The sequence below is a fragment of the Macaca thibetana genome, chromosome 16 (assembly GCF_024542745.1).
Source record: "Macaca thibetana thibetana isolate TM-01 chromosome 16, ASM2454274v1, whole genome shotgun sequence".
NCBI classification, from domain to species: Eukaryota; Metazoa; Chordata; class Mammalia; order Primates; family Cercopithecidae; genus Macaca; species Macaca thibetana.
The window spans coordinates 14,175,111-14,188,869 of NC_065593.1; the positions used below are offsets into that span (position 1 = coordinate 14,175,111).

At 52.5% G+C, this 13,759-nt stretch overlaps 1 protein-coding gene across 7 annotated transcripts in view; it reads left to right on the forward strand.

Moving 5' to 3' along the window:
- Positions 1 to 13,759, forward strand: part of DLG4 (discs large MAGUK scaffold protein 4) — a 29,457-nt gene extending 15,698 nt beyond the window's left edge. For all 7 annotated transcript variants that reach the window (XM_050765300.1, XM_050765293.1, XM_050765294.1 and 4 more), the window contains 12 exons: positions 6,494 to 6,789; positions 6,971 to 7,073; positions 7,214 to 7,328; positions 9,048 to 9,224; positions 9,504 to 9,540; positions 9,633 to 9,660; positions 9,790 to 9,837; positions 9,920 to 10,021; positions 10,386 to 10,558; positions 11,493 to 11,602; positions 12,171 to 12,262; positions 12,822 to 13,759. In XM_050765300.1, the coding sequence (XP_050621257.1) occupies positions 6,494 to 6,789; positions 6,971 to 7,073; positions 7,214 to 7,328; positions 9,048 to 9,224; positions 9,504 to 9,540; positions 9,633 to 9,660; positions 9,790 to 9,837; positions 9,920 to 10,021; positions 10,386 to 10,558; positions 11,493 to 11,602; positions 12,171 to 12,262; positions 12,822 to 12,928 (1,388 nt within the window). In that variant the 3' untranslated portion in view covers positions 12,929 to 13,759. The remainder of the gene's footprint in view (positions 1 to 6,493; positions 6,790 to 6,970; positions 7,074 to 7,213; positions 7,329 to 9,047; positions 9,225 to 9,503; positions 9,541 to 9,632; positions 9,661 to 9,789; positions 9,838 to 9,919; positions 10,022 to 10,385; positions 10,559 to 11,492; positions 11,603 to 12,170; positions 12,263 to 12,821) is intronic.

Consider the following 13,759-nt stretch of genomic DNA (forward strand, 5'->3'; position numbering starts at 1 on the left):
GGGCGGATCACGAGGTCAGGAGATCGAGACCATCCTGGCTAACACGGTGAAACCCCGTCTCTACTAAAAAATACAAAAAACTAGCCGGGCGAGGTGGCGGGCGCCTGTAGTCCCTGCTACTCAGGAGGCTGAGGCAGGAGAATGGTGTGAACCCGGGAGGCAGAGCTTGCAGTGAGCTGAGATCCGGCCACTGCACTCCAGCCCGGGCGACAGAGCCAGACTCCGTCTCAAAAAAAAAAAAAAAAAAAAAAAAAAAAAAAAGAAATAGCCACAACCTCTGATCCTTGCTGTTGTCAGAGAAGAGATGGAAAATCAATTACCATAAAAGAACTAGAAAAGATCGTCAATGATCTCTCCCATGGAAGGCACAAAACCTGTTTGGTTTTATGGCTAATTTTATGAAATTCTCAAGGAATAGATAATTCTTCTGCTCTTCCAGAGTATAGGAAAGATAAAAGATTTCACATTTCATTTTATAAGGTCAGTTCAAATGGTCACAAGGATAACGTAAAATAAGGAGAGTATAGACCTGTTTTGCTTCTGAATAGAGATACAAGACTTTATAATAATATAGTAGCAAACCAAACATGGCAGCATGTTAAGGAAATAACATAGGATTTGTTTCAGAAAACTAAAGATGGCTCAACATTAGGAAATCTCTCAGTATGATTCATATATTAAAATGTTAAGGGAGGCCAAGTGTGGTGGTTCATGCTTGTAATCCCAGCACTTGGGAGGCCAAGGTAGGAGGATTTGAGACCAGCTAGGGTTTTGAGACCAGCCTAGGCAACATAGCGAGATCCTGTCTCTACAAAAAATAAAAAAAATTAGCACACACCTATACTCCTTGCTACTTGGGAGGCTGAGGCTGGAGGATCACTTGAGCCGAGAAGTTGGAAGCTACAGTGAGCCAATGATTGTGCCACTGCCCACCAGACTGGTGACAGAGCGAGAGGAGACAACGATACGATCATCTCAAATAGACGTGAGAAAGGCATTTGGTGAAATTCACCATCTCTTTTGGATGAAAGCTTTTAGTAAACTAGGAACAGAGGAATTTTCCTTAGGATGGTGAAGACTAGTTATCAGGAACCGGTAATGAACATTTTATAATGATACAATTTTAGCAGTGTGTCCATTAACTTATTTTTAAATTTAATTTTAATTTTTATTTTGTTTTTGAAATGGAGTTTTGCTCTTGTTGCCCAGGCTGGAGTGCAGTGGTGCGATCTCGGCTCACTGTGACCTCTGCCTCCTAGGTTCAAGTGTTTCCGCTGCCCCAGCCTACCGAGTAGCTGGGATTACAGGCACCCGCCATCACGCCCGGCTAATTTTTTTTTTTTTTTTTTTTTTTTGAGACAGAGTTTCGCTTTTGTTGCCCAGGCTAGAGTGCAATGGTGCGATCTTGGCTCACTGCAACCTCTGTCTCCCAGGTTCAAGCGATTCTCCTGCCTCAGCCTCCCGAGTAGCTGGGATTACAGGCATGTGCCACCACCCCAGCTAATTTTGTGTGTGTGTATGTATATATGTATGGTTTTTTTTTTTTTTTTTTTTTTTCAGACAGAGTCTTGCTCTGTCACCCAGGCTGGAGTGCAGTGGCGCAATCTTGGCTCACTGCAAGCTCTGCCTCCTGGGTTCATGCCATTCTCCTGCCACAGCCTCCCAAGTAGCTGGGACTACAGGTGCCCGGCACCACGCCTGGCTAATTTTTTGTATTTTTAGTAGAGACGGGGCTTCACCATGTTAGCCAGGGTGGTTTTGATCTCCTGACCTCGTGGCCCACCAGCCTTGGCCTCCCAAAGTGCTGGGATTACAGGCGTGAGCCACCGTGCCCGGCGGGCCAAACTAATTTTTGTATTTTTAGTGGAGACGGGGTTTCACCATGTTGGCCAGACTGGTCTCCAATGCCTGACCTCAGGTGATGTGCCCTCCTCGGCCTCCCAAAGTGCTGAGATTACAGGCGTGAGCTACCGTGCCCAGCCTCCGTGAACTTACAAAGAAGGCAAGGATGCCTCTTCCCACTGCTGTTATCCTTCATTGCTATAGAGCAGGGTTTCTCAGTGTTACTCCTGGCATTTTTGGACCCAATAACTATTCATTGTGGGGGGTTGTTCTGTGCCTTGTGGGATATTAAGCAGCATTCCTGGCCTCTGTCTATCATATGACAGTGGTACTCCTCCGCCTCAGTCATAACAATAAAAAATGTTGTGACAGAATTGCCCCAGCGAAATTATGGTAGTTGAGAATTGCTACTTTAGAGATTTCAGACAGTGTAACAAGACAAGAAGAATAGTTACATTTGGAAGGGAAAAAAAAAAGTTATCTTTATTTGTAAATTATACTACTGTGCATCTAGATCAAAATGTAAGTGAATTAACTGAATACCTATGGGAAGTTAAAATGTGGCTATTTGTTGGCTGGGCGTGGTGGCTCAGTCCTGTAATCCCAGCACTTTGGGAGGCTGAGGCGGGTGGATCACCTGAGGTCGGGAGTTTGAGAACAGCCTGGCCAACATGGAGAAACCCTGTCTCTATTAAAACTACAAAAAAATTTAGCTGGGTGTGGTGGCGGGCGCCTGTAATACCAGCTAATCCTGAGGCTGAGACAGGAGAATCACCTGACCCTGGGAGGCAGAGGTTGTGGTGAGCCAAGATCGTGCAACCGCAGTCCAGCCTGGGTGACAGAGTGAGACTCCATCTCAAAAAGAAAAGAAAAAAAAAAAGACCAGGTGTGGTGTCTCACGCCTGTAATCCCAGCACTTTGGGAGGCCAAGGCTGGTGGGTCACGAGGTCAGGAGTTCAAGACCAGCCTGGCCAACATGGTGAAACCCCGTCTCTACTAAAAATACAAAAATTAGCCGGGTGTGGTGCACATGCCTGTAATCCCAGCTACTCGGGAGACTGAGGCAGAGAATTGCTTGAACCCGGGAGGTGGAGGTTGCTGTGAGCTGAGATGGCACCACTGCACTCTAGCCTGGGCAACAGAGTGAGACTACATCTCAAAAAAAAAAAAAAAAAAAAAAAACAGGCCAGGCGCGGTGGCTCACGTCTGTAATCTCAGCACTTTGGGAGGCCGAGACGGGTGGATCGCCTGAGGTCGGGAGTTCGAGACCAGCCTGACCAACATGGAGAAGCCCTGTCTCTACTAAAAATACAAAATTAGCCAGGCATGGTGGCGCATGCCTGTAATCCCAGCTACTCAGGAGGCTGAGGCAGGATAATTGCTTGAACCTGGGAGCCGGAGGTTACGGTGAGCTGAGATCGTGCCATTGCACTCCAGCCTAGGCAACAAGAGCAAAACTCTGTCTCAAAAAAAAAAAAAAAGGAATGTGGCTATTTGTGAGATAAATAACAGGAATTAGTAACTTCCCAGCAATAAGAAGATGTAGTGAATAAAAAGTCCCCTTTTGCCATAGAAAAAAATTCTATAAAATTATTAGAAATAGAAACTTGACAAGAAATGTAAGATTTGTATGAAGAAAATGACAAGACTTTACTGAAAGACGTAAAACAGGACTGGAAGGGGTGAAGAGTCACACTGTTGTTTCTGGATGGAAAAACTTAATATGCTAAAGATCTCAACCGGCTCCAAATTAATCTCTACATTCCCTTCAATCCTAATCAGAATTTTAATGTTGTTTCCCTGCTGGGAACTTGGAAGGTTGATACTAAAATTCGACTGGAAAAATTTGTGTGGGGGAAAAGCTAAAACATTTTGGAAAAGAATAATGAGGTGTGGCAGCCCGTACAAAATATGAAATAATACTGTAAAACCATATTAAAATCACATGGTACTGTTCCTAAATACCATAACCTACCAAAAGGAACCTGGGAACGTCGGAAGAAGGGTCAATTTAAAATCTTTGGCAATAAATGTATAAGATGAGCTGCTAACTTCTTTCATACTAGAGAGCAAGGAAGGTATCCAAGACTAATAGGTTCTCAGCAAAGACACAGGATCCAAATCGAAGAGGCTTCTACTGGCCAGTGAAAACTCATTAAATATATTAAAACCTTTAAGGTAATAATAATACTTAAAAATATTTTGGCCGGGCGTGGTGGCTCACGCCTGTAATCTCAACACTTTGGGAAGTCGAGGCGGGCGGATCACCTGAGGTCAGGAGTTCGAGACCAGCCCACCCAACATGGCAAAACCCCATCTCTACTAAAAACACAAAAAATTACCCGGGCGTGGTGGCGGGCACCTGTAATCCCAGCTGCTCGGGAAGTTGAGGCAGAAGAATCGCTTGAACCTGGGAGGCAGAGGTTGCAGTGAGCCGAGATTGCACCACTGCACTCCAGCCTGGGGAACAGGAGTGAAACTGCGTCCCAAAAAAAAAAAATTTTTTTTTGGAGGATGCTAGGCAATCTCATTCATTCTGAAATTGGTGAATAAAGGGAGAGAGGCATGCATTTATCCTCCCTTTAGTGTGCAGACTACCTCAGAGAGTAACCAATAGGTTGACACAGGGCTGGTTTTTTTTTGTTGTCGTTGGAGGCAGGTCTTGCTTTGTCACCCAGCAGGCTGGAGTGCAGTGGTATGATCTTGGCTCACTGCAACTTCCGCCTCCTGGGCTCAAGCGATCCTCCCACCTCAGCCTCCCGAGTAGCTGGGATTACAGGCGAGTGCCATCATGCTCAGGTAACGTTTAACTTTGGTCTTTTGTAGAGATAGGGTTTCACCATGTTATCCAAGCTGGAGGATTTTTTTTTTTTTTTTTTTTTTTTGAGAGAGAGTCTCGTTCTGTCACCCAGGCTGGAGTGCAGTGGCACAATCTTGGCTCATTACAACCTCCGCCTCCTGAGTTCAAGCAATTCTCCTGCCTCGGCCTCCCGAGTACCTGGGATTATAGACATGAGCCACCACGCCCAGCCGATTTTTGTATTTTTAGTAGAGACGGGATTTCACCATGTTAGCCAGGTTACTCCTAACCTCAAGTAATCTGCCTGCCTTGGCCTCCACAGTGCTGGGATTACAGGCGTGAGCCACTGTGCCTGGCTAAGATTTTTCTTTTTTAAAGAAGAATTCCCACTAATAAATGTTCCCCACTCCAAAGAAAGAAAGAAGTAGAATATCACCGTTTTGCAGTCCCTGATACATATCAGAACCAGGCGGTGATTGTCAATGTGGCTAAAACTCACCTGAAAGGCTGATGGGGTGCCATATAATGGATGGACAGGGCTGACGACCCTGAACCTACCATTAATCTTACCTGACAGAAAGACAACCAGACATTGTATCCTGTGGTGATGCCGTAGGAAGAACATAGCGCTACCTATGAAGTATACAGGACTTACTAAAAAAACCTCTGAATTGAACTTGAAACTGATCAAGCCTCCAGCATGAACTGCCAGTTTACAGGAGATACAGGGGCAGAGGCATAGGCTAAACAAACCACAGGAGGGTAAGCAGTAATTTCCCTGTTAGAATTTCCCTCATAGGGCCAGGTGCGGTGGCTCACGCCTGTAATCCCAGCACTTTGGGAGGCATAGGCGGGTGGATCACGAGGTCGGGAGATAAAGACCATCCTGACTAACACGGTGAAACCCCGTCTCTACTAAAAATACAAAAAAAATTAACCGGGCGAGGTGGCGGGCGCCTGTAGTCCCAGCTACTCTGGAGACTGAGGCAGGAGAATGGCGTGAACCCAGGAGGTGGAGCTTGCAGTGAGTCAAGATCGCGCCACTGCACTCCAGCCTGGGTGACAGAGCAAGACTCTGCCTCAAAAAAAAAAAAAAAAAAAAAAAAGAATTTCCCTCCTAGGCTGGTCAAGGTGGCTCACGCCTGTAATCCCAGCACTTTGGGAGGCATAGGCGGGTGGATCATTTGATGTCAGAAGTTCAAGACCAACCTGGCCAACATGATGAAACACCATCTCTACTAAAAATACAAAAATTAGCTGGGCGTGGTGGTGTGTGCCTGTAATTCCAGCTACTCGGGAGGCTGAGGCAGGAGAATCGTTCGAACCTGGGAGGCAGAGGCTTCTGTGAGCTGAGATCACGGCACTGCACTCCAGCCTGAGACTCCTTCTCAAAAAAAAAAAAAAAAAAAAAGAATTTCCCTCATAGAATGTGGGAAATTCTTTTAGAGAAATGACCTAGTTTTTCTTAACAAATGGATGGCAAAGAGTTGGGAGGAAAAAGAGGGAGAAGAATTTTATGGATTAAGAGATTTGAGTGACACAGGATCCAAAAGAAAACTCCCAAAGCGTAATATTAATGTTCCCTTTGACTTCCCCATCCCTGGCATACTGAGGACATATAATGTTTAAATTCTTTATCCCTTAGGACAACCAGCCTGTGATGTCACCTCTAAATTCCTGACCCCTGACGTCACTGTGATCCGATATCCCCTTACCACCCCACCCCGGCGTCTCTGAGAGAACAACTTCCCTTCCACCTGACTTTGGCTCTCCTGGCACCTGGGGAGAAGGTTGGGTGGCGGATGCTGTTTCCCTCCAGGCACTTTCATCTCTGCCCTGTGTCTTCCTCAGCTTATTCTCAGCACCTGGACAACGAGATCAGTCACAGCAGCTACCTGGGCACCGATTACCCCACAGCCATGACCCCCACTTCCCCTCGGCGCTACTCCCCAGTGGCCAAGGACCTGCTCGGGGAGGAAGACATTCCCCGAGAACCGAGGCGAATTGTGATCCACCGGGGCTCCACGGGCCTGGGCTTCAACATCGTGGGTGGCGAGGACGGTGAAGGCATCTTCATCTCCTTTATCCTGGCCGGGGGCCCTGCAGACCTCAGTGGGGAGCTGCGGAAGGGGGACCAGATCCTGTCGGTGAGGGAAGGCCTGCCCCTACCTGCACCACCCCCTCCCCTCAGGGCAGAGCGCAGAGCTCTTGGGGAGGGGCCTGGGTGGGCTGCAGCCGAGTCCTCTTGCGGGACCACTCCCTGCTCCACCTGGACCCAGAAGTGCTGGCTTCTGTCTCTGGTGACACAGCCTGTCCTCCTCTCTCTAGGTCAACGGTGTTGACCTCCGAAATGCCAGCCACGAGCAGGCCGCCATTGCCCTGAAGAATGCAGGTCAGACGGTCACGATCATCGCTCAGTATAAACCAGAAGGTACCAGGCCAGAAGTTCCTGTCTTGTGAGCTAAAATGGCCTTTAGAACTCTGCCTCCTCAGCTGATGGCTTCAGTAGGGGAGGACAGGGGTGGCAGTAGGATGGGGACAGAGCTCAGGAACCTCCCTGTCCTTCCTCAGAGTACAGCCGATTCGAGGCCAAGATCCACGACCTCCGGGAACAGCTCATGAACAGCAGCCTGGGCTCAGGGACTGCCTCCCTGCGGAGCAACCCCAAAAGGGGTTTCTACATCAGGTCAGAGGCTCCCTGGGCTGGGCTCCTCCGCCCCTCTGCGTTCCTGGGCACTCCGTGCCTGGCCCAGGCCTCAGCCGCTCCTCCTCTCTACCCTGCCTGCTCTGACTCCCCACCCCAGGCCTGAGGCGCAGCAGGGGTTCATGGGCTTCACTGCACAGGTTAACGTTTGAAATACTCCCTGTCGATGGGAAAATAGCCTCTACCCCAAGTATCCCAGTTGCCTTCTAGCCCCTGGTCATCCCAGCACTTCCTCGGGACTCCCAGGCCACCACACAATTTGGCTTCTCGAAGGTTAATGCTTGGTGGAGCATGGTCCTCTAGGGTATTTGGAGTGTTGCCCCAGCCTTCACATCCCTGTGGGCAGTTCCAGAGAGGTGGGCTGCAGCTCTGTGGTGCCTGCCCCCGCCTCTCCAGTGGCATTTTCTCCCCTCTTAGGGTTCGTCTCCATTGACTCTTTTTGTGGCTTAGGTTTCCGCCAAAGCACATCTCCGTCCCGCCCCCGCGGGTCACCCCCTACTTCTCTCCCCGTCTGGCCCTGTGGCTTGCATGGCCTCGTCTGCCACTCCGCTCTGCAGATGTCTCTCGGAGCTGTTGGCCCTGGCTGACCTCTTTCTGGAGGTCAAGACCTGCACTTTTGGCCATCTGCTTTCTGGCCATCTCCACTGGGATGTCCCACAGGCATCCCACACTCAACGTGTCCCACACTGAGCTCACCATCCTGCTGTGGAACTGTGTTCTGTCCTGCTGTGCCAGCAGTTTCCCTCTTGCTGAATGGCATCACCGGCCACCCGGATGCTGGCTCCCACCTGAGCCCTTGCTCTGCCCTTCCTCCCTGCTTGGGGCCAGTTGGTCCCCAACGTTGTTCGGACTCCCAGTGACCACAGGGGTTATGTGGTGGCTCCCAGGGGGAGCATCATGTGGTTGTCACACTCCCAGGGGGCCCAGGGTCTCCTCCCTCCTCTCCAGGCCCATTGCTTTCCTGCACATCTTCATTCCTTCTCTGGTTCTGACCCCAGGGGTTGTGACTTACTGATGGAGATTTGATACTGGTAAGGGTAATCATTAGTTGGAAACACGGGACCTTTCTTTTTCTTATGAATTTGGGCAGATTGAAGGTTATCCTATGACTTTTTTTTTTGAGATGCGAGTCTCGCTCTGTCGCCCAGGCTGGAGTGCAGTGGGCGTGCTCTCCGCTCACTGCAAGCTCCGCCTTCCGGGTTCACGCCATTCTCCTGCCTCAGCCTCCCGAGTAGCTGGGACTACAGGTGCCTGCCACCTCGCCTGGCTAATTTTTGTGTGTGTGTGTATTTTTAGTAGAGGCGGGGTTTCACCGTGTTAGCCAGGATGGTCTCAATCTCCTGCCCTCGTGATCCACCCGCCTTGGCCTCCCAAAGTGCTGGGATTACAGGCGTGAGCCACCACGCCTGGCTGTACCCCTGTGACTTTATGACGTGCATGTGTACTGCAAACTGCTTTCTTGAGAGGATTGAGTTCGAGCCCTCCCTCTGGAAACTGGACTCAGTGTGGACTGAATGATGGCTAACAGTTGTGGTGATTATGAGTGATAGTCAGCGTTTGGTCCCCACACAGTTTTGGGTTCCTCGGTATCCATTGCACTCATGGGAGGGCCATCTGCAGACCTCTGTCACTGAAGGGTGACTGGGGCATCCTTCTTGGAGTCTTCAGCTGGGCTCTGACCAATAGCCACTTGCCCTCCAGGGCCCTGTTTGATTATGACAAGACCAAGGACTGCGGCTTCCTGAGCCAGGCCCTGAGCTTCCGCTTTGGGGACGTGCTGCATGTCATCGATGCTAGTGATGAGGAGTGGTGGCAGGCACGGCGGGTCCACTCTGACAGTGAGACCGACGACATTGGGTTCATCCCCAGCAAACGGCGGTGAGGCTTCTGGGCTCTATAGCCTTCTTGCCACAGGCACTGAAGTTTCCAAGGTCCCCCAGGGTGGGCAGCCAACAGGGGATGCGTTTGCCCTCTGAACTCCTAGCGGTTTGTCTGCTGGGCCCTCCTGGGGACCCTGGCTTCCATGAGCCTTTGGGAAGGACAGCTCCTCATTGAGGAGCACAGTGCCCAGGGCTGTCAGCTGGCCTGGAGCGTGGGGGCAGCAGGGTTCCTCACTGGGCATTCCCCTACCCGCCTATCTCTCCATGTATCCCACAGGGTTGAGCGACGAGAGTGGTCAAGGTTAAAGGCCAAGGTAGGTGGAGGAGGGCGTGAGCCTGGGTGGAAGCGTGAGGGCTCATGGAGCTGAGCTTGTAACTAACCCCGTGGCCTGCTTTTTCTTCCTAGGACTGGGGCTCCAGCTCTGGATCACAGGGTAGGTAGGGTCAGTTCGGGAAGATGTGGGTGAGAGAAGCACTGAGCTGCTTTTGATATCCTCAAGGGGGAGACAGGGCTCCAGGTCCCCTGTTTCAGAGCCCCTTGCAGATGCCCCACCTCCCACCAGGTCGAGAAGACTCGGTTCTGAGCTACGAGACAGTGACGCAGATGGAAGGTGAGCCCTGGCCCCTGCCTTGGCCCCAGCGCCTGCTGCTCCCCCAACCCTGTGCTCGGCCTAAGCCAGGCTTTCTCCGCAGTGCACTATGCTCGCCCCATCATCATCCTTGGGCCCACCAAGGACCGCGCCAACGATGATCTTCTCTCCGAGTTCCCCGACAAGTTTGGATCCTGTGTTCCCCGTGAGTGCTGGGGCCTTGGATGGAGGAGAAGGTGGAGGTGGGGGTGGGATGGAGGAGGCCCATCCCTGGGGCCATAGGTAGAGCCTTTGGGGGATTGGTGTGTAGGGGGATACAGGGTGTCTGCAAGAAGGGGTGCTTCTCAACCACACTCTCATTTCACAGTACCCATGCCCAGGCCAGAAACTTGGAGGCCCTGGAGGGTGCTAGGGGAAGCGGTTCTGGCCCTCCGCGGTCTTGGTCTCCCTGGAAGCTCCCTTTCACCAAAGGACCAGCTGGGCACTGTGGGGATTTGATTGAAGTAGGCAGGATTTAAGCTAGAGGGATGGTGGTTAGATCTTTGGGGGGTGGGGTGACTTCCTGGCAGATACGACACGGCCCAAGCGGGAGTATGAGATAGATGGCCGGGATTACCACTTTGTGTCGTCTCGGGAGAAAATGGAGAAGGACATTCAGGCGCACAAGTTCATTGAGGCCGGCCAATACAACAGCCACCTCTATGGGACCAGCGTTCAGTCCGTGCGAGAGGTGGCAGAGCAGGTAGGACCTGGCGGGCACCTGGTCCTCTTCCTTCTCCCCTCTCCCCACCCCATTGCCTCCCTCCAGCTCTCTCTAACTCTCTCTCTCTCTGTCTCTTTCCCTGCTGGGTCTCGACTCCGCTCCTCCACCTCCTTCTCCTCTTGGGCAACTCTGACCGCCTGCTCTCTGCCCCTGCTCTCTCTCCCGCCTCCCTCGCTTCCTGACCCCAAATTTCCCATCACCATCTGGCCTCTTTCTCTCCCCACTCCCTCCTCCTTGCCCCATTTCTCCTCTCTTCCCATGGCCTTGTCTTTGGTGGCTTGGCCTTCCCCACTGGGTCCCTCCCGTTTTCCTGACTCCCCTCTGGTCCTCTCCCCTGCCTCACCCTTTCCTGGGGCCCCGCTCCCTTCTCCCACTCCTCTGCTAACTCCTTTCCTTTCCCCACTGCTCCCCACCCTGCCCTCCCTCCCTCCACGGTTCCTTTCTCCATCTGCCTCCCTCCCTCCCATCTGTCTCCTTGTTCCTTCCATCTGTCTGTCCTCTGTCCGTCCTCCCCTCCCTCCTCCCTCTATCCTACTTCCTTTCTCCTTTTTCTTGGCTTTCCTTCCGGCCTGTGTCACCTCTGCCTTACACACCCCGCCCCACTCGCTGCTGCCCCGGCTCTGCCACCATCTCTTGGGTCCCTGTCTGCCTGGTGCTCCTCCCTTCCTCCATTCTGTCCTGTCCCTGCCCTCTCCCCGTGCTCTCCATCTTCCCTTTCCTTTCTCTGTCTTTTACTCTGTCCCTGCCCTCTTCCTGCCTGACTCTCTGCCCCCGTGTTTCTTGACATCCATGTCACTCCCCTTCGGCCAACCTCCCATTCCCCACCTCTCCCCGTCCCATGTCCCTCCGGCACTGCTGTCTGTCCTTTCCCGCCACCTGCTGGCCCCCCTCCGCCCACCCTGCCTGCCCCCAGGGGAAGCACTGCATCCTCGATGTCTCGGCCAATGCCGTGCGGCGGCTGCAGGCGGCCCACCTGCACCCCATCGCCATCTTCATTCGCCCCCGCTCCCTGGAGAATGTGCTGTGAGTATAGTCCTGGGGGCCTCCCCTCTGCTCCCCCAACACATGTGGCCCTGGGCCTCACTAGGCCTCTGCAGTCAACTCTCCCTTCAGAACGCTGGACAGCGGTTTCAGCAACCCCAGAGGGGGATTCCTGAAACCCAGCAGAACCTGGAATCCAGGAGACCTGGAACCCAGAGGATGCGGGGAATCGGGCCTTTCCCCTCCTCTCCTGCCTTGGGCTAGACGGGACTACATCTCCCAGCAGCCCCTGGGGTATACCAGCTGGGACGAGTCAGGGCCTCCGGGGCTGTTGGGAGTTGGAGTCCGAATCCCATCTCTGGGGCTGAAGGCTGGAAGGATGAAGTTCTGGAAATGTCCCTGGAGTAGCCACACCTGGCTGGGGCGGTTGCGGGTGGGGGTCTCATCTGTGGCCCCAGAGGATACTGGGAATTGTATTTTTTTTTTTTTTTTTTGCTATGTGCTCCAAATAGAAGAATACTAGTTGTAACTTAACATTCCTAGATAGAGGAGGTAAAAGGTAGGGTCAGGTGGGCCCAGTCTCAGGCCTGCTCTCCCTCCCTCTTCACAGAGAGATTAACAAGCGGATCACAGAGGAGCAAGCCCGCAAAGCCTTCGACAGAGCCACCAAGCTGGAGCAGGAGTTCACAGAGTGCTTCTCAGGTGAGGCCACAGCAAGGCTGTCGCCAGCACGTAGGGTGCCTTTGCTCGGATTAGAAAGAGCTCCCCCGCCACTCCCAGTGGATGGTTTAGAAAGAGGTGCCCCTGTGGGCATGGCATGGGGGCTTACGCCTGTAATCCCAGCACTTTGGGAGGCCAAGGCAGGTGGATCACCTGAGGTCAGGAGTTCAAGACCAGCCTGGCCAACATGATGAAACCCTGTCTCTAGTAAGAATACTAAAGTTAGCAGGGCGTGGTTTCGGGCACCTGTAATCCAAGCTACTCAGGAGGCTGAGGCAGGAGAATTGCTTGAACCTGGAGGCAGAGGTTGCAGTGAACCGAGATCGCACCACTGCACTCCGGCCTAGGCACTAAGAGTGAAACTCAGTCTCAAAAAAAAAAAAAAAAAAAAAGAGGTGCCCCTTTGGGCGGGTACAGCCTCATGGCTCATAGCTTGGAGAATTAGAAAGAGGTGCCCCTTCCTCTGGGCTGGTGCCACTCCCTTGGCCAGGTGTCCTCTGGCCCTTCCTTGGCCTTACTACCTGCTCCACCCCACTCCCAGCCATCGTGGAGGGTGACAGCTTTGAGGAGATCTACCACAAGGTGAAGCGTGTCATCGAGGACCTCTCAGGCCCCTACATCTGGGTTCCAGCCCGAGAGAGACTCTGATTCCTGCCCTGGCTTGGCCTGGACTCGCCCTGCCTCCATCACCTGGGCCCTTGGTCTGGACTGAATTGCCCAAGCCCTTGGCTCCCCCCGGCCTCCCTCCCATCCCTTCTTATTTATTTCCTTTCTAACTGGATCCAGCCTATTGGAGGGGGGACACTCCTCTGCATGTATCCCCGTACCCCAGAACTGGGCTCCTGAATGCCAGGAACCTGGGGTCTGGGTGGGGAGCTGGGCTCCTGGTTCCGAGCCCTTGCTCCTTAGGATCCCCGCCCCCGCCCGCCCCCAATGCACACACAGACCCACCGGGGGCCACCTGCCCTCCCCCATCTTCTCCCACACACATTCCAGAAGTCAGGGCCCCCTCGAGGAGCACCCGCTGCAGGGATGCAGGGCCACAGGCCTCCGCTCTCTCCTGAGGCAGGGTCTGGGGTCACCCCTGCCCTCATCGCAATTCCCCATGTCCCTTGATTTCTCATTTATTTTTTCCACTTTTTTTCTTCTCAAAGGTGGTTTTTTGGGGGGAGAAGCAGGGGACTCCACCGTGGGCCCCTGCCTTCCACACGCCCCCACCTTTTTTCTTTGCCGGTTTGCATGAGTGGAAGGTCTAAATGTGGCTTTTTTTTTTTTTTTTTTTTTTTTTTTTTCCTGGGAATTTTTTTTGGGAAAAGGGAGGGATGGGTCTAGGGAGTGGGAAATGCGGGAGGGAGGGTGGGGGGCAGGGGTCGGGGGTCGGGTGTCCGGGAGCCAGGGAAGACTGGAAATGCTGCCGCCTTCTGCAATTTATTTATTTTTTCTTTTGAGAGAGTGAAAGGAAGAGACAGATACTTGAAA